Source organism: Staurois parvus, unplaced genomic scaffold (assembly GCF_062004578.1).
Source record: "Staurois parvus isolate SC_StPar_1 unplaced genomic scaffold, SC_StPar_1.0 ptg000634l, whole genome shotgun sequence".
Lineage (NCBI taxonomy): Eukaryota > Metazoa > Chordata > Amphibia > Anura > Ranidae > Staurois > Staurois parvus.
The window spans coordinates 6367346-6392153 of record NW_028318430.1 but is presented as its reverse complement, the minus strand read 5'-3'; the positions used below and the strand labels follow the sequence as shown (position 1 = coordinate 6392153).

The 24808-nt window shown below is 41.2% G+C and overlaps 1 protein-coding gene across 2 annotated transcripts in view; it reads right to left on the bottom strand.

The window, feature by feature from the left end:
• Positions 1-24722, bottom strand: part of PLCXD1 (phosphatidylinositol specific phospholipase C X domain containing 1) — a 43074-nt gene extending 18352 nt beyond the window's left edge. The window contains exons 1-3 of one of the 2 annotated variants that reach the window (XM_089693523.1): positions 24534-24715; positions 19885-20015; positions 1130-1254 (exon numbers count right to left, since the gene is read on the bottom strand). In XM_089693523.1, the coding sequence (XP_089549649.1) occupies positions 1130-1254; positions 19885-19996 (237 nt within the window). In that variant the 5' untranslated portion in view covers positions 19997-20015; positions 24534-24715. Of the gene's footprint in view, positions 1-1129; positions 1255-19884; positions 20016-24533 lie in introns of both variants that reach the window. The other variant, XM_089693524.1, reaches the window with a different exon arrangement.
• Between the last annotated feature and the right edge of the window lie 86 nt (positions 24723-24808).

Below are 24808 nucleotides of genomic sequence, written 5' to 3'. Positions count from 1 at the left end.
AGATATAAGTCCATCCAGTTCGACCAACAGTAAAAAAAATAAAAATACAAAACCTCCATAAAAACAATCATATATTCACATTTGATCTCAATAAACGCAATAAAATTCCCTATGAATCATGGTCCAATTTGCTCCAATGGAAAAAAAAAATCTTTCCTGTTCCCTCAGAAGGCAACAATTTTCTTTAGGGTGTCAAAAGTTAAAAGTTACAAATAATGGATAGTGTGTGGAATAAATTGGGTTCTTTATCACACCCAACCAACAAACTAATCAGCAGCTGCCAACTCCTGTGGTGCAGCTGACACTTTTGGACTGCCTTATTTTTCTCAACATCTTCATTATTAGATCCAAAGAACAAGTTATTATTAATGACCAAAGATGATTGTCACACCTTAAAGCCTGATTTCAGACAAAATTATTTTTTAGGCCTTGGACAAAATGGGAAAAGGTTAGAGCCTATGTAAGTTGTTTTCTGTTGTCTGTGACTCCATTGGGGAAACGTCCTCTTGCATCTTTTCCTAGTGACATGTCATGAGAACAGGCTGTGGACAGTAATCCCTCCAACAAGCACATAGGGAGCAATAAAACCCTGATAGAGTGTTGTAACTCTCCAACGGTAAAAAAAAAAATGCATAGTTGTGCGTCCATTAGGAAGACAGTAGGTCATGTCCCCTTAGGTTGGCATGGCACCTTTCCATTACTGGCTGGAAAGTACTTTTTCAAGTTTTATATTTCTAGTGCAGGGGAATGGAAATGTAATAATCAATGATTTCTGGATTTGTTAAGAAAGCCAATGGCTAGCAACCAACAAGCGTAATGCCAGTAAAGGCCCTGGCCTGTGTGATCTGTCCACATATCTAGGTCTGGGCCTAAAAAACACTTGGTCTACAACAACTATGAATACCATCACATTAGGAAATTAAAAAAAATTATCGTCTAAAAAAAAAATGATGTACTTCAACATCTGGTAAGTAAATTAAGGATAGAAATACAGAAAATAATACTTAGAAGTCCTATGGGGTTTTTTTTTAACAATATACAGGTTAGTGATTTAACAATATATGCAAAATGTTATAACTCAAAGATCAGTTATGGTTTCTAAACATCAAAATAAATATAAAATACATACCTGTGTCATACTCCATCGTAATATTATTTTGCGTGTTATTTCCCTAAAAATAGCAGCAACTTTGGCGAATCTGGAATCAAGTGGTGAATATCTGTCTAAACAATAAGTCATGGTGTCATGGCTCCCTGATAAAGAAACATACAAATAATTATAGGATACAAAGTCTTCCTCTTGTAGAATCAGGTTTAATTAAATAATCAGGTTTACAGTTTACGTTTAAATCTATACTTTTAGCACAATGGCTTTTTGGGGAGAACAGCTGGTTTCCAAGATGGTCTTGTTATCAGATCAATTTAAAAGTGATAAGGATGATTTATTTTACATATTTAACTTCTCAAAATGTGTCAAGGTTTAGATAGCCTTATATTTTTAATTGTACAATTGATAACAATAAATGTACATGGAAACAGTCATATTTGCTCACTGCATACACAAGCTTTGCTTTCTGCTTTGAGCTTCTGTCCACAAATTATAGCATTGCTTTACTTTACTGCTCCTTCTTTCAAAGTAATCCTGAGTCAGCTGAACAATGTACAATGCATGGCTATTATCTTATCTCAACTGAGACAAACAGAATAATTGCTCTTTGGCACTGAAAGCTCCCTCTAGTGGCTAAGCTACAAATCCCAGTACTTAAAGTAGAACTATAAGCAAAACCTTTTTTTTGGATAGCGCAAGTGAGGGTTATAACCCCTATCAGACTATTGTTTTCCCCGTATTCCCCATTGAAGAGATTTCCCTTCACTTCCTGTCCCATAGCCAAACAAGAAAGTAACAGGAAATCCCAGCAAATTAGGGGAATTCCTTGGGCCCCCCACAGGTCACCAGACCTAGAGTCTCCCAATATAAGATTTCCCTTCTACAAGCGTACCTCGGTTTACAAACGCCTCGGTTAACGTAATTTTCGGTTTACGAATGAAACTCCATTGAAAATAATGGCTCGGTTTACAAATGTTTTTATCAATACGAACGAATTGGTTTTCAATGTGTTTACAATTTTTTTTGTAATCATGTCCCTATACAGTATTTATGCCTTTAAAGGGCACTTTATAAAGAGTTTTGAACAGATAAGACTTCTTTTGACTTCTGACCTCCGGAACAGATTAATTCGTTTTCAATGCATTTATGAATTTTTTTTTAATCATGTCCCTTTATGCCTTTAACCACCTTCCGCCCGCACTATAGTACAATGACGGGCGCAAGGTGATTCTCTCATTCTGATAGGACGTCATATGATGTCCTACCATTCTCACTGTGCATGCGCGGCTCAGGGAGTGCGCAGTGTGGCGATCACCGGTCCGCTGTGTCCCTCAGACACAGCGGATCACGGAAAGAGTCGAAGATGTTGGCTCGGTCATGTGATCAGCTGTGTCCAATCACAACTGATCACATGTAAACACGGAAATGCCGGTTATCGGCATTTCTCTCCTCTCGAGCTGTCACGCTGACAGCTCGAGAGGAGAGGAGAGCTGGTAATCGGCTTTCCGCAGAGGGGACATGTACACTGATCATCGGGCACTGATGATCAGTGTGCCCTGATGATCAGTGTGGCCCCAGAAGTGCCACCTGTCAGTGCTCATCAGTGCCATGTGCCAGTGCCCACCAGTGCCACGTGCCAGTGCCCATCAGTGCCACATCAATGCCACATATCAGTGCATACCAGTGCACATCAATGCCACATATCAGTGCCCATCTGAGCTGCCTTTCAATGTCACCCATCAGTGCCAGTCAGTGCCACCTATCAATGCCAATCAGTGCCACCTATCAGTGCTGCCAATCAGTGCCACCTATCAGTGCTGCCTAACAGTGCCAGTCAGTGCCGCCTAACAGTGCCAGTCAGTGCCACCTATCAGTGCCAGTCAGTGCCACCTATCAGTGCCAGTCAGTGCTGCCTATCAGTGCCGCCTATCAGTGCCATATATCAGTGTCATGTATCAGTGCTGCCTTTAAGTGCCCATCAGTGATGCCTGTCAATGCCCATCAGTGCAACCTACCAGTGCCTCCTCATCAGTGCCCATCAGTGCCACCTATCAGTGTCGATCAGTGCAGCCTATCAGTGCCCATCACTGCAGCCTCATTAGCGCACATCAGTGAAGGAGAAAAATCACTTATTTACAAAATTGGATAACAAAAACTAAGAAAAAAATTTTTTTTTTCAAAATTTTCAGTGGTTTTTGGTTTGTTTAAGAAAAAATGAAAATCCCAGAGGTGATTAAATACCACCAAAATAAAGCTCTATCTGTCTTAAAAAAATGATAAAAATTTCATATGGGTACAGTGTTGCATGACCGCACAATTGTCATTCAAATTGTGACAGCGCTGAAAGCTGGAAATTGGCCTGGGCAGGAAGGGAGTATAAGTGCCCTGTAGGCTAGTGGTTAAAGTGCACTTTATAAAGAGTTTCGAACAGATAAAACTTTTTTTACTTATTTCTGACCTCCAAAATGGATTAATTTGTTTTTGAATGCATTTACAATTTTTTTTTTAATCATGTCCCTTTATGCCTTTAAAGTGCACTTTATAAAGAGTTGAACAGATAAGACTTTTTTTTTTTTTTACTTTTTTCTGATCTCTGGAACGGATTAATTGGTTTTCAATGCATTTATGATTTTTTTTTTTTAATCATGTCCCTTTATGCCTTTAAAGTGCACTTTATAAAGAGTTTTGAACAGATAAAATACTTTTTTTTAACTTTTTTCTGACCTCCGGAATTGGTTTTCAATGCATTCCTATGGGAAACCGCGCTTCGTTTTACAAATTGTTCACAATACGAAAAGTCCCGCAGGTACACCTGTATTAGTTTTCTGGGGACAACCAAAAATGTGGGACTTTCTTTTCCTTTCACTTTCAATGATAATGGTAACCAGGACAAATAGAGAGGGTGAAGCCCCTTAACGGGGGGCACAGACTGCTCTAATCTGTCTCCACTATCCAAAACATAAAAAGTTTTGCCTGTAGTTATACTCTAAAGTGAATCTGCCATAAGAGAAGCACAAATATTCTCCTCATTTTTAGAAGGATAAATGCCTGCTTGTGAAAGAAATGGTAAACTCTGTATATACATGTGTATATATCATTTTGTATGCTTTGTCTACTGCAGACAAGTACTAGGCATTATATTAACTCATCTGCCACCTGCTCACATTCCAAAGACCTCGATAAGAACTATCCCACTGTATGTGTTGTCTACAATTGCAATAATAATGTGATACCTACACATGCATCATTATAAAAAAAGCGTCATGGCCTTGAACAACTATGTTTTCTGGGTCAGTAAAGCTGGAAGATCAGCATCAACATCCAGACAATTGTGATTTTCAGGAGAGTTCAGCAGTCACAACCTCCCTGTTTAATCAGTACAAGCTTTCTTTCATTACAACAAAAACATGAAGAGCAAAATTGTAAGAAATGTGAATGTGCAAGGCAGTGTTAATTTTGACATCAAATTTCAATTTAGTCATAGTCTTTTGAATACAATGCCAATTTAATTTTAGTCATATTTTAGTCATCTGAATTTATTTTAGTCGACTGCAATCTCCAGTACATTTAAGTCAACTTATATCATTTTAGTTGACTACAATCTAATGGGTTTAGTAAAAGCGGAGTTCCAGTCGCACTGTGAAAAAATAAAAGTCAGCAGCTACATGGAAAGCAACATGTCATGTCTTTGTTTTGACTGTGATCTATGGCTGTACATGCTCTAAATGCTTTTGTCTTCTCTTAAAACAATAAAGTATTTTTGGAAATAAAAGTCAGCAGCTACAAAAACTGTAACTGCTGACTTTTAAAAAACAGCCACTTACCTGTCCCACGATCCCGCAGTGTCCTCCCCCCAGCCCATTTCACCAGCCATCTGGTGTTCCAGGCGCTGGCATCTTCAGTGTGGGCTCATGGCTGTGACAGATTGCTGCTTCACAGCCGGGTGCCCACTGTGCATGCGCGAGTAGAACTGAATGGCCCCGTCCTCTTCTGGGACCTGTGACATGTCCCAGAAGCAGGGGCGGGCTGACCATTTGGAAACTCGGGCACTGCCCGAGGGCCCGGGGTCAGTAGGGGGCCCCATGAGTTGCATTCAAAAAAAGGGGGTTTACTGGCTTACTGTTCCCCTCTTCACGCTTATTATGCTTACTGCATTTCATACATGTGATATACGTATATCCATAGTATAATTTTTGGATTCCCTGTTCGGGATTCACCATTATGATATTGGTGTTAATTCATTATTTAATATTATGGTATACCTATGGTATAATTTTTGGATACACCTCTTTTGGGAAGTGTTTACCTATGTGTTTGTACTACAGAGATATTAGACTCTTGTAGTCACTTTCTCTGTTGCACATACATTTAGACCGGTCTTGATGTCATTTTATATGGTTTTAGGTCTGTGTGTTATTGTCTCATACTGAGGTGATGGTAAACCAGGGCGAATGCCCATATGTCATATTTATATCTGTGTAATAAAGCATAATTTTTGGAAAATTTTCTGAGTGTCACGGTCTGTTCATAATGTAGCCGCTTTTCTGTGAATCTCTTTTCACAAACCCCCTTTTTTTGAATGCCTTTTTTGGCTACTGAATGGAAACCAAACATTGGGTGACACGATAACTTAATTAACAACCTCTTAATAACTACCTATAGTATATAGGCCCCATGAGTTGCCCCTGGTACCTTTTTCATAGGCTTTTTTGAGTTTGGGCAAGGACACAGGGGCCCCATGATCCCCCCATCAGCGCCATGAGTTGTCAGTCCGCCCCTGCCCAGAAGACTACAGGGAGGGAGAATAGGAGGACAACTTCCGCTTCCGATCACCTATGAAATCACAGTGGGAGTGGGTACCTGTCAATTTCAGGTACCCGTTCCCCAAAGGTGCCAATCCTTAATGGGGAACAGGGGACTAGTCCTTAAAGCAGAACTTCCCCTCTTGGGTGGAGCTCCGCTTTAAATTGTAATCCATAATTTAGGCACTTCTCTAGAATTTCCAAACTCATTATGTACTCCTGGAGTAAAATTCTAATAACATTTTATTATTTGTGGTGTTGAGGCTTGAACATGCACTAAAGACACAGATTTAGCCATTGTGATAAATAATTTTGATGTTAAATTTCGATTTTGTTTTAGTCATAGTCTTTTGACTAAAATGCTATTTTAGTTTTAGTCGTATTTTAGTCATCTGAATTGTTTTAGTTTTAGTCTATTTTAGTTGACTAAAATCTCCATTACATTTTAGTCAACTAAAATAATTTTAGTTGACCAAAATCTAATGGGTTTAGTTAAATAGTAATCCATAATTTAAGCACTTCTCTAAAATTTCCAAACTAATGTACTCCTGGAGTAAAATTCTAATAACATGTTATTATTTATGGTATTAAGGTTGGAACATGCACTACAGACACAGATTTAGCCATTGTAATAAATAATTTGATGTTAAATTTCAATTTCGTTTTAGTCATAGTCTTTTGACTAAAATGCCATTTTAGTTTTAGTTGTATTTTAGTCATCTGAATTGTTTTAGTCGTATTTTAGTCATCTGAATTGTTTTAGTCGTATTTTAGTCATCTGAATTGTTTTAGTTTTCGTCGTATTTTAGTCATCTGAATTGTTTTAGTCATATTTTAGTCATCTGAATTGTTTTAGTCGTATTTTAGTCATCTAAATTGTTTTAGTTTTAGTCGTATTTTAGTCATCTGAATTGTTTTAGTCGTATTTTAGTCATCTGAATTGTTTTAGTCGTATTTTAGTCATCTGAATTGTTTTAGTCATATTTTAGTCGACTAAAATAGTGGTAATTTAGTCGACAAAAATAACACTGGTCTAAGGGCTCATTCACACCAGTGAGTGTGCATTCATGTGCACATAACGAGTGCCGGTGTGCTCTGTGAACATGCGCCGCCACATGCTGCAATGGCTGCAATGCGTTATTAAAACACACTGCAGTGTTTGCTTTTTATCAGCTGTATGTAATTCTTATGTGCTGCAGAGCATTGTGATGCATTACAGCACATTGAAATGTGCTGTACAAAAATGCAATGTGTTCTATGTGTTTTTCAGTGCACACCAATGCACCACATTGCACTGAAGATAAGGGAAATTGCCTTGTTTTTGCACTGGGCAATGCTGCTAATGCTTTTACTGGTGGGATCTAAAGATTAGAAATTTTGCAATAGATTCACAAAGTTTTTAAGAAAACATACTTAAAACGTATGAAGTCCTCATGCACACTGGACATTTTTACAGCTGCTAATTTTGGCTTTTGAAGTTTTTTTCTACAGCCAGTAAACTCCCCAGCAAGTTATCCTATGTGTCCATGCACACACAGACTGTAATCAACGGTTTTTGGCAGACGTTTTTTGGCTGGAAAAAAACCCTAAGACAAGTGGGTTTCTAGAGGAGTTTTTCGCTGTAAAAAAAAGCTGAAAAACGCGGCAAAACGTCGTAAATCACGGCAAACCAGAGTTTTTGGACTTTTTTTGACTACAATAAAAAAAAAATTTTTGGTAAAAAAAAGACTAAAAAATTCAAACGCGAAAAAACATGGCAAAACGCTAATACAAAAATGCTAAAAAAACTCACATTTTTAACGTGGCTTTACACAGCTAACATTACCAGCGTTATTGAAATGTCCAGTGCGAATGGAGACTTAGTTTCAAGATAAACACTGCAATAATTGTTCAAAATATGTGCTTGATAAAAGTACACCGTACTTCCTTGTTACAGCAATGAAAAATGTTTACCCTGTCAAGACAAAAGAGGAACCTGACACTTAGCACAGGCATAGCAAAAGTACTCACTATGGCATTTTCAAATCAAAAGGTCTTAAAGTGGAACTAAACCCAATCAATGTAACTGCTTGCCAAAGCAGTTACATTCAAGGCATGCTATGAATGATAATTGTCACAGTTGCTTGTGCAATTACCCGAATCGTTAAGCCATCAAATAGCTGGTCTCATAACTAATCACATGTGCTGAACCATGACAATTTCAGATGAAACAGAGGCAGCTTCCTTGGCTGTAAATTATAGGAGGGTTTAGTTCCACTTAAGCTGGTCATGCACAGTACAAATTTTAGCCAATTTCTGCCGGCTTGGCCTAAATATGAGCAGGCACTGTTACGTTTGATAAAACTTATAAAGTGATATTAAAGGCAAATTATAACAAAAAAAAAACATAGTATACATACCTGCACTGTGCTTTTGCACAGAGTAGTCCCGATCCTCCTCTTCTCAGGTCTCTCGCTGGCCTCCCGAGTGCCCCCAGAGCAAACAGCTGTTTATGTGGGCATGCAAGCAGGCTTGCTCCTGAACCACTGTTCTGCATGTCCATTCACACACAGAGGCACGACTTGTCCCCGCCCCCTCTCTCGCCTCATTGGCTCGCTGGCTGTGACTGTCAGCAGCGGAAGCCAATGAGGAGGGGAAGCCCCTGGAAAGCCAAGACTCTCATGCACATCACTGAATCATGATGAGGCTCAGGTAAGTATTAGGGAGCCAATGAGGAGGGGAAGTCCCTGGAGAGCCAAGACTCTCATGCACATCATGGAATCATGATGAGGCTCAGGTATTAGGGAGCCAATGAGGAGGGGAAGTCCCTGGAGAGCCAAGACTCTCATGCACATCACTGAACCATGATGAGGCTCAGGTAAGTATTAGGGAGCCAATGAGGAGGGGAAGTTCCTGGAGAGCCAAGACTCTAATGCACATCATGGGATCATGATGAGGCTCTGGTATTAGGGAGCCAATAAGGAGGGGAAGTCCCTGGAGAGCCAAGACTCTCATGCACATCACTGAATCATGATGAGGCTCAGGTAAGTATTAGGGGGGCTGGGGGGGCTGCTGCACACAGAAGTTTTTTTACTATCATGCATAGAATGTATGAAGGTAAAATCCTTCAGCCTTTACAACCACTTTAAGAGGCCTGTCTGAAGTGTCAGCTGAACAGTGTCTACATTCTTTCAGATGAAGGCACTATTTGGGTATTGGGGCTCGGCATCGGAGATTGATCCAACTGCCCCGTTATTGTAAATGGAGGAGTCTGTTAGATTACTTTGCTCAGCCTATAGGCTGAAGGAGATAAAAAATCTTTGTATGGGCAGCTTTAAAAATAGGGAACACAGGTTGCCATTGGGGAACTGGAGAAAGTACAGAGAAGGACAACCAAACTGATACGAGGCATGGAGGAGCTCAGCTATGAGGAAAGATTAGAGGAACTGAATTTATTCTCTCTTGAGAAGAGGCGATTAAGGGGGGATATGATCAACATGTATAAATATATCAGTGGTTCATATAGTGAACTCAGTTATTCACCCTGAGAACATCACAGAGGACAAGGGGGCACTCTTTACATCTGGAGGAAAGAGATTTAATCTTCAAATATAGAAAGGTTTCTTCACAGTAAGAGCTGTGAAAATGTAGAATAGACTCCCTCAAGAGTTGGTTCTGGCCAGCTCAGTGGATTGCTTTAAAAAAGGCCTGGATTCTTTCTTAGATACACAGAATATAACTGGATACTAACATTTATAGGTAAAGTTGATCCAGGGAATATCCGATTGCCTCTCGGGGGATCAGGAAGGAATTTTTTTCCCAGCAGGAGCAAATTGGTTCATGCTTTGCTGGGTTTTTTTCCTTCCTCTGGATCAACTGTGGGTATAGGATTATAACTTTTTTTTTGTAATGGTTGAACTGGATGGACTTTTGTCTTTTTTCAGCCAGACTAACTATGTAACTATGTGACCGTGGTTTAAAGTGTATTTCCACTCTTGCAGTCGAATTTGAAAAAAACTTCACTATGTTATATATGTGTCTCTATTCACACAGCATAGCTATTTTTTAAATATTTCTAACCCTTTTGATGTTTCTGATGAGAAAGTGTCATGACGGACTACAAGAATTTCTTAACTAGCTCAGTGTGGTCTGCCCCAACTGCTCGACTTCTTATTAACATACAATGGAGAAGCCCAGCTCCTAAACCTTTAAACTTTTGTTAAGAAGGACAGTGTTCAAATCTAGTACAACTGATGAGATGATATCAGCCTGCACAGTAAAGACAGGATTATACATGGTATACACAGCTTCCCAGCCCCCCCTCATAACAAAGAGAACTAAGAAGGATTTTTCCTTGCTGAAGGTCCACAAAAGAGCATAAAAAAAAGTAAGAAACTATTTTTATCTTTAAGTTTTGCTATGTGAATTGGGACATGTAACAAATGAAATAAGTAGTATCCAAGTTTGGCTGCAAAACTGGAAATACTCTTAAAGAATATGTAAACCTAATATTTCATATTCCTGATGTGTGCCTGCTGTAGCATGTAATTGTATGAAAAAGCATCCTGTTCTCTTTGTGTTGCTTCATTTTTGTTAAATCCCTGGTGTTCCTGCCAGTCCTTCAGCTTTTCCATTGAAAACTGACCACACTAGGCATAAGAGCACAGCGTGGTCAGTTTGCTGTCTGTGCTGGGAACTCAGTGTGCTCTCCTCCAATGATCAGACTTGTCCAGACCCACCCTCTTCTTCCCCCCACACAGTCTTTCAATGGGAAGCGCATTGTGCTGCTGCTTCTCTTCCCTCACCTCTCTGTGCTGCTGTGAACAGAGAGTATGTGATCACTTTTTAAAATGTTTTTTTTTCACATCTATACACAAATGTTTTGCCTTTTACTTCTACTATAAACTGAATGGGTTTACATATACTTTAGGGCTAAAAATGAATATATGTTGATAGTGTTACACCTCCAAAAGTAACAATGCCCTTGATATTCTGTACTAAATAGGCACGTAGCTTTCCTGTATGGAAATATTACTGCATGTATTTAGGGTCAATATTTTCAGAAGTATTAAAAATGCTGCTTGAATCTGCTGGTCACGTCAAAAAAAAGGCAGCCGCATGCTCTGTTACCCATCATTAATGTCCCTCTGACAACACTAGAAAACAAAGTTTTTCTAAAAATATAAAAACGTGCAGTTTGTTTTAGTGCATGTGTGACAATTTCAACATTTGTAGCTTTAAATTGAACCTGTGAGCAGTCTATGGATGTTCAAATGTTTACTTTTTGTTAATGAGCAACAATGAGCTTTAAAACAAGCCCTCAGTGAACTCTGGAGGCTGTTAATCATGGAACCCTTAAAGTTCACAACAGAAGCACTCAAGTCACTGAAGTCATTATCTCAGACACAAATCAGAGATGTCAAACTGGCGGCCCTCCAGCTGTTGCAAAACTACAAGTCCCATCATGCCTCTGCCTTTGGGAGTCATGCTTGTAACTGTCAATCTTGCAATGCCTCATGGGACATGTAGTTTGGCAACAGCTGGAGGGCTGCCAGTTTGATACCTGTGAGGGAGTCTAGCTCATCCAGCTCTGCCCTCCCAGAGGGTCTACATTATGTTTAAATTAGAGATTAGAAGACTGGAAGGCTGCCGAGTCACTGCAGGGAGGGGTGACAGCATGAGCTGAGCTGCTGACAGTACCACCTGAAGAACTTCAGTTGTTCTGCTTTGAATTTCGAGGGTAAACTGCTCCGGTGGCTACAAAAGATCAGTGAAGGCTTGTTGAACAGCTTATTTATTACTTGTTAAGAACATGGAAATATTTGAATGTCAATTGCATGACCATGCATTTACTTTCACACATGGGCAATTTGAATGGCGGGCAAAATGGCCACGATTCTGCGCGCGATTCAAAACGTCCATGTGTGAATGCGGCCTTTCAAGTCAACAAGCCTACAAATAGGCCCCCTAACTCCCACATCCCCTTGTCCTGCTGTTGTTTACAGGGCAAGATGGACTGAAACCATATTGAAAACATCAAAATGCAATGTTTCTCTATACGGAACTGTAGTAAAGGAAACTTAATGCTGCTCCTACCCTCACTGTAAGCCCTATACTAACTATCCTGTAGAGAAAAGATGTGCATGCTTACTAATTCTGAGGGTGTTCTGGTCCAGTCACATGATTGGCTCCCAGTGCTGGATTTAGAGTAGAGGAGGGACAGCCAACAAAGGATGCCCCATAGTAAACCTATGGATGATGCCATCACATCTCTCCTCTTCTCTCTAGCTGACTGCTGGAGAGATCATGTGACCGGACTGGAGCGCCCAAGGAGTAGGTAAGTATACACATCTTTCCTCTACAGCAGGGGTGTCAAACTGGCGGCCCTCCAGCTGTTGCGAAACTACAAGTCCCATCATGCCTCTGCATTTGGGAGTCATGCTTGTAACTGTCAATCCTGCAATGTCTCATGGGACTTGTAGTTTGGCAACAGCTGGAGAGCCAGCAGTTTGACACCCGTGCTCTACAGTGTAGTTAGTACAGAGCTTAGAATGGGGTAGGAGTAGGTTTAAGTTTAGATATGAGTTAACTGGACTTCTACTTTAAAGTGTAAATAAAAGGTAAAGCTTTTTTTCATTTTGGATAGAGTGGAGAGGGATTAAAACACGTCAGTTTTTATTGCTGTCTGTGCCACAATTAGAGAGATTTACCCTGTCTATTTGTCCTGTTTACTGTTCATCCAAAGTGAAAGTAAAAGAAAATCTCAAATTTTGGGTTGACACCAGAAAAGCAATAGAGAGGACATCTTCCAATGAGGACACTAGTTCTGGTGATACACTGGGATTCCCTCACTTTGGAGGAATTGCCTCCCAATTCCTGTTTTGGCTATGGGACAGGAAGTGAATTAAAATCTCCCCAATGGGATACACATGGCGAAAAAAAAACCTGAAAGTGGTTATAACTCTCCCTTACTCTATTCAAAATGAAAATAAAAGGTTTTGCCTTTAGATACACTTTGAATTGATTACATTTGTTACTACTGTATAGGCAAAATTTAATGTGAAACTGAAATGGCCTAAAAACACTGCTTAGGTAACAGTGTGGATGTTCAGGTATGTTGTGGCGCCTGTAAGTACCTCTGTTAGGTCTTTAAAAATTAAAGAAAAAATCTTTAAAGTTATCCTTCACCTTTAAGCCTAGAAACAAGCTGTTCTCTTAGATTGTAAACTGTAATTCCTCTTGAATTAAACTGTATTGTAGCTGTAATGTCTGCCTTAATTTTCTAAAGCGCTGTGCAAACTGTTGGTGCTATATAAATCCTGTATTATAATAATAATACTAATAATACATGGGAATTTGGCTTTTTTCCAAGTTGAGGTTAATTTCCACGCCCTATTGACGTTAAGGGACAACTATCAGGTTGCAAAGATTAACCACTTGCCAGCCGCCCTAGAACAGAAGTACTGCTACAGGGCAGCACAGCTGCACAAAATCACGTACAGTGGATATAAAAAGTCTACACACCCGTTAAAATGTCAGGTGTCTCTGATGTAAAAACAAATGAGACAAAGGTGGCATGGCTTGGCAATGGCGGAGTGAAGAAGTGTCCTGCTAGAACTTGTGACTCCCAACCTGGCTATTATCACTGAAATTCCAGTTTCTTACCCATCATGAGCCACCCTAAACACTAAAAAACCAGGAATACCCAATGGACATTGTCAGCTGCAGAAATTAGGCGTTTCTTCCTGGAAGGCCTACATTCATCGCCCGCATCGGAGCTCCTGGAGCCAAGTGGCGCCTCGAAGCCTAACATTTCACACACCTCGCCTTCCATGGCTGATGCACAGCAGAGTCTGGCTCCATAACAGGAGTGCCTGTGATCTTTGCCTCCTCCTCTCAGGCATCAAGTAGCCCGAGCCCTTCCACACACCCTGCTCGGGATGAGGTGGACCTATTGGCACTAATTCCGGCCCTCCCCACCAAATCGGACATCAAAACTATGCTGTTCAGGCTGGAGGAATAACATTGGAAAGATTACCAGCAACTTCACACTGAGGTTCGCCAATTAGATGACCACCTAACTAAAGGGAAGAACTCGGTAGCCACATTGGAGCAAAGAGTCACTTGCCTTGAACAGGGTCACTCGACCAAAGAAGAACATCTAGTAGAGCTGCAACTCCACGTGGATGATCTAGAAAATAGGAGCTGCCGCAACAACTTAAGACTTCGCAGCATTCCAGAAGCTACCGGCCGGAAAACCTGCATGACATGGTGACTTCGGTCTTACAAAAAGTCCTGGATGAGTCCCCTCAGCCCACCCTGGAGTTTGATAAGGTACACAGGGCGCTGGGCCGCAAGCCAACCAACCCTAATCGACCAAGAGACATTATCTGCTGAGTGCACAGGTACACACAGAAGGAGCTGGTCCTTCGCAAAGCTTGGTCGGTAGGTCAAGTAGATTTTGAATGAGCAAGGGTCTCTATCCTGCCGAGTGTCTCTAGAGCTACCTTACAAGGGAGAGCCTTCCAAAAACCCCTGCTTGAGAAGCTGCACCAAATGGATCTTTCTTACCAATGGGGGTACCCATTCCAGCTTACCATCCGAAAGGGGGAACGTCCGTTAGATAACAGGAGTGTGTGGTCTCCGAGGTGATGTAGTGGCCATAGATGGGGGGATTGGAGACTCACACTCTTTACATGACTGCAGGAGGAGGGGATCTTATGGGGAATATGCCTACAGATGTTATTCACTATAAGGGATATTATTTTGATCATTGCCTCAGCATGTTTTCACATTTTAAATGTTTGTACTGGTTACCGGTTCAGGTCGGGGGATATATCATCCACGAGGTTAAATACAGAGGTTTGTTGGGGAGGCCAGCCTGAGGGCTTTAATGTTGTACCATGTAGTTCATATATGCTATAGATATTGTGCCTGGGGGCTCTTGGATATGAGTGGTTGACACATGTCTGAAGCCTTCTGGGGAACACCACTTTCGGCCCCTCCCTCCTATATCTTACTGCTTTTCTTCATTGACCCCTTTTCTCTCCCCTCACCCCTCCCCTTTTATTCCTGCTTTCGGCCCCTGGGCTCTCTTCTATCATCTGTCCTCTTTATCGAGGTTGATGTGGTAAGTCCTGCTGGATGGATGTTGTCAGGGGATTAAACGTGCCTGGAAGGGCTTTGTTTTTTTGCAACTAAGTTTACAGTTACGTTTGCACATGCTAAAATACGTATTGATTGGTAAGGGTCATGACCTCCTATCAAGCTACTTGTACGTGGTAGCTGAGAGTTTTAACAATACTTTGCATCTGTATCACTCTATCCTGTTTTACAGGTTATATTATTGATGGGTTGGGGTTGGGAGGGGGAGTCTCAGAACCCCATTGTTTCCAACCTCTCCTCTGCATAGGGAGGCTTTGCCCTATGTGTTTGTGGGTGCTTGAGAATAGCTCTATCGCTTTGGTGACCTAGATTCTGTTCTTAGGGGCCCCCTTCGAACCCCTAGTTTTATATTCTCTTCTTCATATCTATCCTCGATTGTTTTCTTCTTGCTTCTCTACTTTAGTGCTTTCACATCTACCCCTCTCTCCTTCTTCACCTCACCCCACTTTTTTTTTCTCCCCCTTTCTTCGCTCATGTCTCCCAGGCATCTCCCTGGGACACCCAGTGGGTTGGAGCTTACCCGCCTGCTATTCATCAACATTAAGGGGCTGAATACACCAGAGAAGCGCTCAGTGGTGCTCTCCAATTTACGACACCTAAAAGCTCATATCTGTTTTTTGTGCAGAAAAAAAACAACAAAACTTAGGGATCGCCTCTTTCCAACGGTGTATCACGGATGTTCTCCAGACTCTAAATCTAAAGGAGCAAGTATTTTGCTTAACAGGGTTCTGTGGGACTTTAGGGATCAGTGGTGTGATGCAGAGGGGCGAGCGCTATTTGTGAAGGGCTTGCTTGGTAATTCGATGTTCACTTTATTGAATTTATATCTTCCCATTTTGAACCAGATTACATTTCTAAAACTGGATGCCCGGTTGAAGAAAGAAAGAGCTCAACAAATTATTGACCTTCTGACAAAGATCCAGACATTGGAAATAGCCCATAAAAAATCTCTTGCACACAAGGTCCAATCAGAGCTCACGGTCTTGAGGGAGCAACTGAGTTCTCCGGTCATGGATAAAGCGAAGGCGATGCTTTCTAAATGTTGCTGCTCATTTTATGAACACGGAAACAAATGTGGCAAGCTCTTGGCACGCGCTCTGAGGGCTCAAAAGGCATGCACATTTTGTTCTAGAGCTCATAGATGATCACAACGGAAGGTCCACACAACAGAGAACATGGCTAGTGTCTTCCAATGCTACTACAAATCACTTCATATCCTTTCTATGGGAGCGACTACTGAGAACCCTGAGAAGAGTGAGACTATCCAACAATATCTGAAAGAGTCGGGCCTTCCAAGCATCCTGAAAGAGGTCGTGGCTTCCATGGAAACTCCTCTGTCAGCGATTGCCATGTCTCATATGAAAACTGGGAAGGCTCCGGGCCCGGACAGATGCTCCTTTCTTTATTATAAAATGTTCAGTCCTCTTCTTTCGTCACATTTTCTGGTGGCCTTCAATACAGTGGTTATAGGGGCAGTCTTTCTGAGAGACACACTCCGGGCACACATTTCGGTGATACCAAAGGAGGGCAAGGATCTACTTTATTGTCAAAACTACTGGCCTATTTCCCTCCTGAATGTAATTTGATCACCAAAATTCTAGCTCTATGACTGATGGACTCAATCCCAGGTTTGGTACATGTTGACCAAGTGGGCTTTGTCCATACGAGGGAGGCAAGGGATAACACAACTAAGGCCATAAACGTAATCCATGCGGCCAAAACCTGTAAAATATCTATGTTACTTCTATCTACTGATACAGAAAATGCATTTGAACGGGTTAACTGGATCTTTCTGAAGGAGACATTGAGACACATTGGTCTTGGACAGCGAATGATGCAGTGGATGCAAGCCATCTACTCCCACCGCTCAGGTGAAGGTGAATGGTCACCTATCTTCTTCTTTTGCGATCACCAATGGGACTTGCCATGTCAGCGGCAGTTAGTCAGTTCCCCCCAGTGTCAGAATGCCCAACACAGTCCCGCTAGAAGTTATTGATCACCGCCATTACTAGTATAAAAAAAATTAAAATTCCAGTATATATACACCGCCATTTGTAGGCTATAACTTACACGTAAATCAATATACACTTGTTGAGATTATTATTATCTTCAAAATTTTTTTTTTTGTTTATAGCGTAAAAAAACAAACCGCACAGGTTATCAAATACCACTGAAAGAAAGCTCTATTTGTGCGGGAAAAAAAATCACAGAAATTTCATTTTTGTACAGCGTTGCACGACCATGAAATTGTCAGATAAAGTAACGCAGTGCCATATCGCAAAAAATGGCCTGGTCAGGAAGGGGGGTAAATCCTCTGGCGAGCAAGTGGTTAAAGTGTATCTAAAGCCTTTTTTTTTTAATACAGTGGTGAGGAGTTTAAATAAGTCATGTTGATGACCACTATCAAGGGCTGAAAGTAAGAGGGAATCCAAAATTTTGTTTTGTCAACTGAGCAGGATTAGAAGGGAAGCTTCCAATGAGGATACCTGTTTCAGTGACAACTATCTAAGAGTGGATTTGCCTAACTTTGGAAAGATTTTCTCTCATTTCCTGTTGTGTCTATATAACGGGAAGTAAAATGAAATCCTCCCAGTGGGACAGGGGTCTGTGTAGGAGTTTAAATTCTTTTTCAATCTATGCAAAATGAACAAAATGTTGGCTTTACATACACTTTAGGTGAGGGTAAGATCAGGACCAAATCTCGGGACAAAGTATAGATTAATGAAAAAAATGAATTGGTAAACAAGTCTAAAAATGGCAAATGCTTTAACCTACCTACACATTTTATTGCTGTCTATGTCTCATTAGGGAAAATTACTTTTACTTGCTTTCCCATAGGGACAACAGGAATTAAATTAAAATCTGTACAAATATAAGAAATGCCCTCTTGGGCAGTTGAAAATAGAAAGGTATCCCTGTTAGAAGATTTCCCCATTATTACTATAACAACTAAAAATTCTGGATTTTCTCTTACTTTTTGCCCTGCTAAAATTGGTTACTAGGACATGGAGAATGTGCTAGGGACACTGAAAGCAATAAAAATATGACAGAAGTTCTATCCCTTCCATACTCCATCCAAAATTAGACCCAAAGACATGTGAGACACTATATGGTTGATTTATTAAAGGCAAATAGTCTGTGATCTGCAAGTGCACTCCAAGAAGGGAAGCTCTGCTGATTTCTATCATCCAATCATGTGCAAGCAAAAAAATGTTTTTTTTATTTTCCTTGCATGTGATTGAATATTCTTTGCAATGTGAAGCTTTACCTCATTAACTAACCTCTGGAGCAAGTGCACTTGCAGTGCACAGTATATTTGCATTGACATGAAGCATCAGGCACCAAGCATACACTGAGAGGGACGTGAAGTATCAGGCACCGAGTATAAACTGAGAAGGATATGAACATCAGACACCAAGCATAAACTGAGAAGGATGTGAAGCATCAGGCACTAAGTATAAACTGAGAGTGACGTGAAGCATCAGGCACTGAGCATAAACTGAGAGGGATATGAAGCATCAGGCACTGAGCATAAACTGAAAGGGATGTGAAGTATCAGGCACTGAGCATAAACTGAAAGGGACATGAAGCATCAGGCTGAACATAAACTAAACTGAGAGGGATGTGGGCATAAACTGAGGGATGTGAAGCATCAAGCACTGGACATAAACTAAACTGAGAGGGACATGAAGCATCAGGCACTGAGCATAAACTGAGAGGGATGTGAAGCATCAGGCACTGAGCATTAACTGAAAGGGACGTGAAGCATCAGGCACTGAGCATTAACTGAAAGGGACGTGAAGCATCAAGCACTGGACATAAACTAAACTGAGAGGGACATGAAGCATCAGGCACTGAGCATAAACTGAGAGGGATGTAAAGCATCAGGCACTGAGCATTAACTGAAAGGGACGTGAAGCATCAAGCACTGGACATAAACTAAACTGAGAGGGACATGAAGCATCAGGCACCGAGCATAAGCGGAGAGGGACGTGAAGCATCAGGCACCGAACATAAACTGAGAGGGACATGAAGCATCAGGCACCGAACATAAACTGAGAGGGACATGAAGCATCAGGCATTTCTTCCGGCTTATGATGTTGCTTCCACTTATACTTCACTTCCTATGTTTGCAAAAATCTGTAAAAGTGCAATGTACAGATCTGTATGGATACTCGACCTCCAGACCTAACTATGCCAGGGTCCATGAGGGGAATTTTGAAAGGCTTAAAAATAAAAAGTTAAAGAAATCCGAGCAAATTTTTTATTTTCCCATGCATTTTCCTGCCCACCTGCATGCTAGCAGTCTTGTGAATGGGCTGTTCCTGACGTCATGATGCCTATAGCTCAGCTCTGGACATGAGGACAGCAGGAACAGTCCACTGCTAGACGTGGGGGAGCGCAGTTTTCCGGAGGATCGGAGGAATGGATAAGTATAGATTTACCCTGAGCCCCTACACAAAACGAGCGCTTAAATAAAATAAAGTTTTAACTGGAGTTCTGCTTTAAATCTGGTGACAGTTTCTTTTTAATTTGTTATGCCAAGCAGTTATGCCAAGTATCAGTTTATTTAACTGGAAAGGCTTTTCATAGGACACAAAATGCCTTTTGTATAAAAGCTGGCAGAGAGGAAATTAATCAGCCTTATTATTTCTGGCGCATGCTACAAAAGCATAATTTCCCATTATTATTGATACTATATTAAGCATTAACATTACGCAAGTAATAATTTTATAAGCAAAGAAAAGAAAATGATAGAAAAACAAAACAAAACAAACAGTGCATTACAAAAATATGTATTAGAAGTACAGAAGAAACACAATGCAGTACCTGGGATTGACAAATCGTACAGAGGTATATCCCACAATGTTTCGCACAATTGTGACATCCATTGTTGGTTTTCTTGCACCGGGGTATCAGATTTCCGGGAACAGCTTTCCATTTTGTGGTTCCACAAAATGCTGCAAATGATCAAAAAACAATATGGTATTTGTGCGGGCATTATTTTTAAAGCGTTACTAAACCAACAACAGTAAAATCAGTCTGTAGTCAGTCTATCAGTCAGTAAAGCATGCTTGTTTTAGTCACTGTGGAATCTAAGGGGTTAATCCTCCGCATTGTGTAAAAAGGCTGTTTAATCCTTTTTTCTCTGCTCTTCCTCTTGTTGAAATGACCACTTGATATAGACTGAACCTATGGTCACATGCACATGCTCAGTTTGGTATGTATTGCTAGAGTTTTTTTTCTTGGGAGAGTGCATGTGATCAGCACAGGGCCAATCAGCACTGTCCAGACAGAGGGTCAGGGGTCCTGCATCCTCCTAGAGCAGAAGGAAAACTCATCCTACAAGCTTTAACCAGTGCTCTGCTGAAGTCACAAGACTGCTCTAATTGCTGATGAGGAAAGGTATTTGGCAGTTTATATTTACTAAAATAACTGCATTTCCATGTTCTGTGTACTGTGGGAGACCAGATATAGTGAATGCAGGGTCCTGGGTTTAGTAACACTTTAAATCAATTCACAGAAGGTGTTTCTATATAAAATGTGGAGAGCAGAAAGAACAATATGGAACAAAGCTAGAAACAGCCCACTATGCTGGATGAAGGTCTGGAAGTTCTCCCAAAATGTTCTTCAGCTTATGACTCTGGTGCCCAACCTGTAGCCCTCTGGCACTTATCGTGTGCTTTCTTTAACTTGCCAGTGAAAGAAAAAAGATCTAACGGAGATTGTATAATCAGATTGTAATGTGTGTGGTGAGCTTTAGGCTGATGATACATGGGTGATTCTGCCGCTAGAGATGAATCACCAATGGCAGCATCAGCGAAAAGGCTGTCTATGTGTACCAATGGAATTGTTCCCTCTGTAGTCGCAGCCAGTGAGATGTCACTCTGTTGCGGGCACAAATATTGCTGAATCTCGATTGCTAGAGTTGAGAATAACATTCTGTGTGTGTGTGGATACAGATGGAGCAATTTCATACAGAGAAACAGGCAATTTCTTAGCAAGCCTACCACTACCAATTTTGACAAATTATTAGCAGCAGGATTACAAATTGTTAGCGGCAGGATTACTAGCGGCAGAGCCGCTTGCGTATTATCATCCTTAAGGTAACCATACACGCTTTGATAAATAATCTATCTCTTTTCTGATCTATCTCTCCAAACAGGAATAACTGATCTACAGTATAAACCACAATCTATATAAACAAATCAATAGGTTCAGTTGTATAATACAGTCACTACATCCCTAAACATCATGAAAGAGAAAAAGAAGTAAAAAGACAATTAGGATTTTACCGGTGCTGATACCTTTTTTTTTTTTTTAATCTTTTTTTCGAGGAAAAGGTATCAGCCCCGGTAAAATCCTAATTGTCTTTTTACTTCTTTTTCTCTTTCAATATAGTCCACAATCTATTTGATTGATATGACACACAAGGGAAATGGGGTTCAAAAGCTGGAAGATGTAATCTTAGGTTACTGGTCACATCTCTGGTTTTACCATGTAATCTCATATTCTGATCAATCATCATCTCTTGGCACTAATCGCTAATGCCCAGGGGTGGACTGACAACTCATGGGGCCCCTGGGCAATAGGGGATCATGGGGCCCTTGTGTCCTTGCCCAAACTCAAAAAAGCCTATGAAAAAGGTACCAGGTGCATCTCATGGGGCCCCCTACTGACCCCGGCCCTCGGGCAGTGCCCGAGTTTCCAAATGGTCAGTCCACCCCTGCTAATGCCAACACTTCCCAGAGATTTAATCAGTAAAGTCATTGGCGATTTGTTTAAACTAATACTACAACACTGCATTGTGCTCTGCCATAAATCACTCTCCTTTTGGAGTTACGCCACAGAGGGGAATGCAGAGTGATTGTCCCTGGCAGTTTTGCCACCGTCACAAAGTGGTGCTGAATCTCAATCACTGAGAGACAAATTCCATTCCAATTCTTAGCAAGAGCCCATTCACACTTGTGCGACTTGTCACGCGACTTTGGGGTCCAAAGTCGCATGACAAGTCACACCCCGTGTTGACAAGTCGCATGACAAGTCACACCTGAATATTATATATGCAACTTGTGTGCGACTTTGTACAGCACAATCATCCTTGGTCAAAGCCAAAGTCGCATCAAAGTCGCATCAAGTTGCACCGTAAAGTGGCAATGAAAATCGCACAATTTTGAAGTCGCAGTGTGAATGGAGCCTAAGGCTGCCCATACATTATACAATTTCCCTTTAGATTTACCAAAAACATATATTATGAGGTCAAACCTAAACACTTTTTGTTTGTATGCAATCAGGCATGCCCTTACACTGCATCAATAACCAGTTCCCCGCCACCCTATAGCAGAACTACTGCTACAGGGCAGCAGGGGTGCACAAAATCATATATATATATATATATATATATATATATATATATATATATATATATATACATACACGTGATTTTGCATTTCCTGGTAGGGGGCACGCGATGCCCTACCTGCGCCGCCATTGGCAGCTACAGATGTCAATCATCAGGTCCCAGCCAGAGATTCCCTGTCGGCATAGGGAAATCACCGAGGAACAGTGAAAGGGGAGAGTCTGTATGTAAACAACAAAACAACACAGATCTCCCTCCTGTCAGCACTGAAGTGCTGCTTTGTATTTCTCTGCACAGTAGAAAGATACAAAACAGCATGTCTCCCTAGTAAAACAGCACACAGTCAACCCTTTGATTGCCCCAGATGTTAACCCCTTCCTGCCCAGTGTCATTAGTACAGTGTCAGTGCTTTTTATTAGCACTGATTACTGTATTAGTGTCACTGGGGATGTCAGTGGAAGTTAGTCAGTGCCCCCCCAGTGTCAGAATGACCGCTGCAGTCCCGCTATAAGTCGCTAAAGCGCTCAGCAAACTGTTGGTGCTATATAAATCCTGTATAATAATAATAGTCGCCAGTACTAGTATAAAAAAAAAAATCCCCATTATCTATACTGCCATTTGTAAATGCTATAACTTTCACATAAACCAATTAATTTACACGTATTGGGATTTTTTTTTATAGCAAAGACATGTAGCAGAATACATTTTGGCCAAAATTTATGACAAAATCTAAGTTTTTAAAACTTTTTTTACTGGATATATTTTATAGCAAAAAGTAAAAAATATTTTTTTTTTCAAAATTGTCGGTCTTTTTTTGTTTATAGCGTAAAAAATAAAAAAACACACTTCTGCCTGGCAGTACTAGGGTACCTGGTTCGAATCCCAACAACGGCACCACCTTCCTGGAGTGTGTATGTTCTCCCTGTGCCTGCGTGGGTTTCCTCCGGGTACTCCGATTTCCTCCCACACTCCAAAGACATGCTGGTAGGTGAACTGGCTCCTGTCTAAATTGGCCCTAGCATGTGTATTTATGAATGTGAGTTAGGGACCTTAGATTGTACGCCCCTTGAGGGTAAGGGACTTGTGAATGTACAATATATATGTAAACCGCTGCATAAATTAACGGGGATAAGTATCTGAAATAAATAAACGCACAGGTGATCAAATACCACTGAAAGAAAGTTCTGTTTGTGAGGAAAAAAAGGACATAAATTTCATTTGAGTGCAGTGTTGCATGACCGTGTAATTGTCAGTTAAAGTAATGCAGTGCTGTATTGCAAAATGGGCAGCACAGTGGCTAAATGGTTAGCACTTCCACATGGTAGCACTAGGATCATTGGTTCAAATCCCAACCACGGCACCACCTGCCTGGAGTTTGCATGTTCTCCCTGTCCCTGTGTGGGTTTCCTCCGGGTACTCTGGTTTCCTCCCACTCTCCAAAGACACGCTGGTAGGCTCCTGTCTAAATTGGACCTAGTATGTATATGTATGAATGTGAGTTAGGGACCTTAGATTGTACACCCCTTGAGGGTTAGGGACTGATGTGAATGTACAATATATATAAAAAGTGCTGCGTAAATTGATGGCGCTATATAAGTACCTGAAATAAAGTGGTTAAATGGTAAATCTAAAGGAAATTTAATTTTTAAAAAAATTGTATAATGTATGGTCAGAAGGAATCAAATAAACAAAAAAAAACAGGGAGGGAGATCACTCCAAAAAAAAGTCATCCTAGTCCATAGATGGTTTAAAAATATTCCAAAACAATTCCTGACAGTAGAAAATGTGAGGCTTGTTTTATGGAAATAAAGGACAATCTGCCGCGCAATGCAGCTTCTAGGCGATGATCAGATTAGGAAAGTGACGGATCCCTGCAGCCTTAGTCGTGTGCCCATCTGACACTTCCTAGGATTCTACCCCCAGTCACACGGGAGCAGACTGCAGCGATCGGTGCCGGCTCCCATCTGCCACTTCCTAGGAGGATTCTACCCCCCTCACACGGGAGCAGACAGCAGCGCAGCGATCGGTGTCGGTTCCCACCTGACACTTCCTAGGAGGATTCTACCCCCCTCACACGGGAGCAGACAGCAGCGCAGCGATCGGTGCCGGCTGTACTCACCAGAGGCGTCCACTGTATGTAGCAGAGACATGGAATCCAAGCCTTCCCTACATGCTGGATCCTGCTACAAATGAGGAATTTCTCTCTATCTGTACACACAGGGGCTCCCGGAGACAGCCCACCACTACAGCCATTGGTAGATCCGCAGCTCTTCTCTGCCTGCTGCGATGGAGAGACACATCCAATAGGGGCTGGCTCTCCCCTCCCTAGAAACAATAGTACATCCCCTCCCTGTCTGTCATCCTAGAGGAAGGATTGCAACATTACGTGGGGGG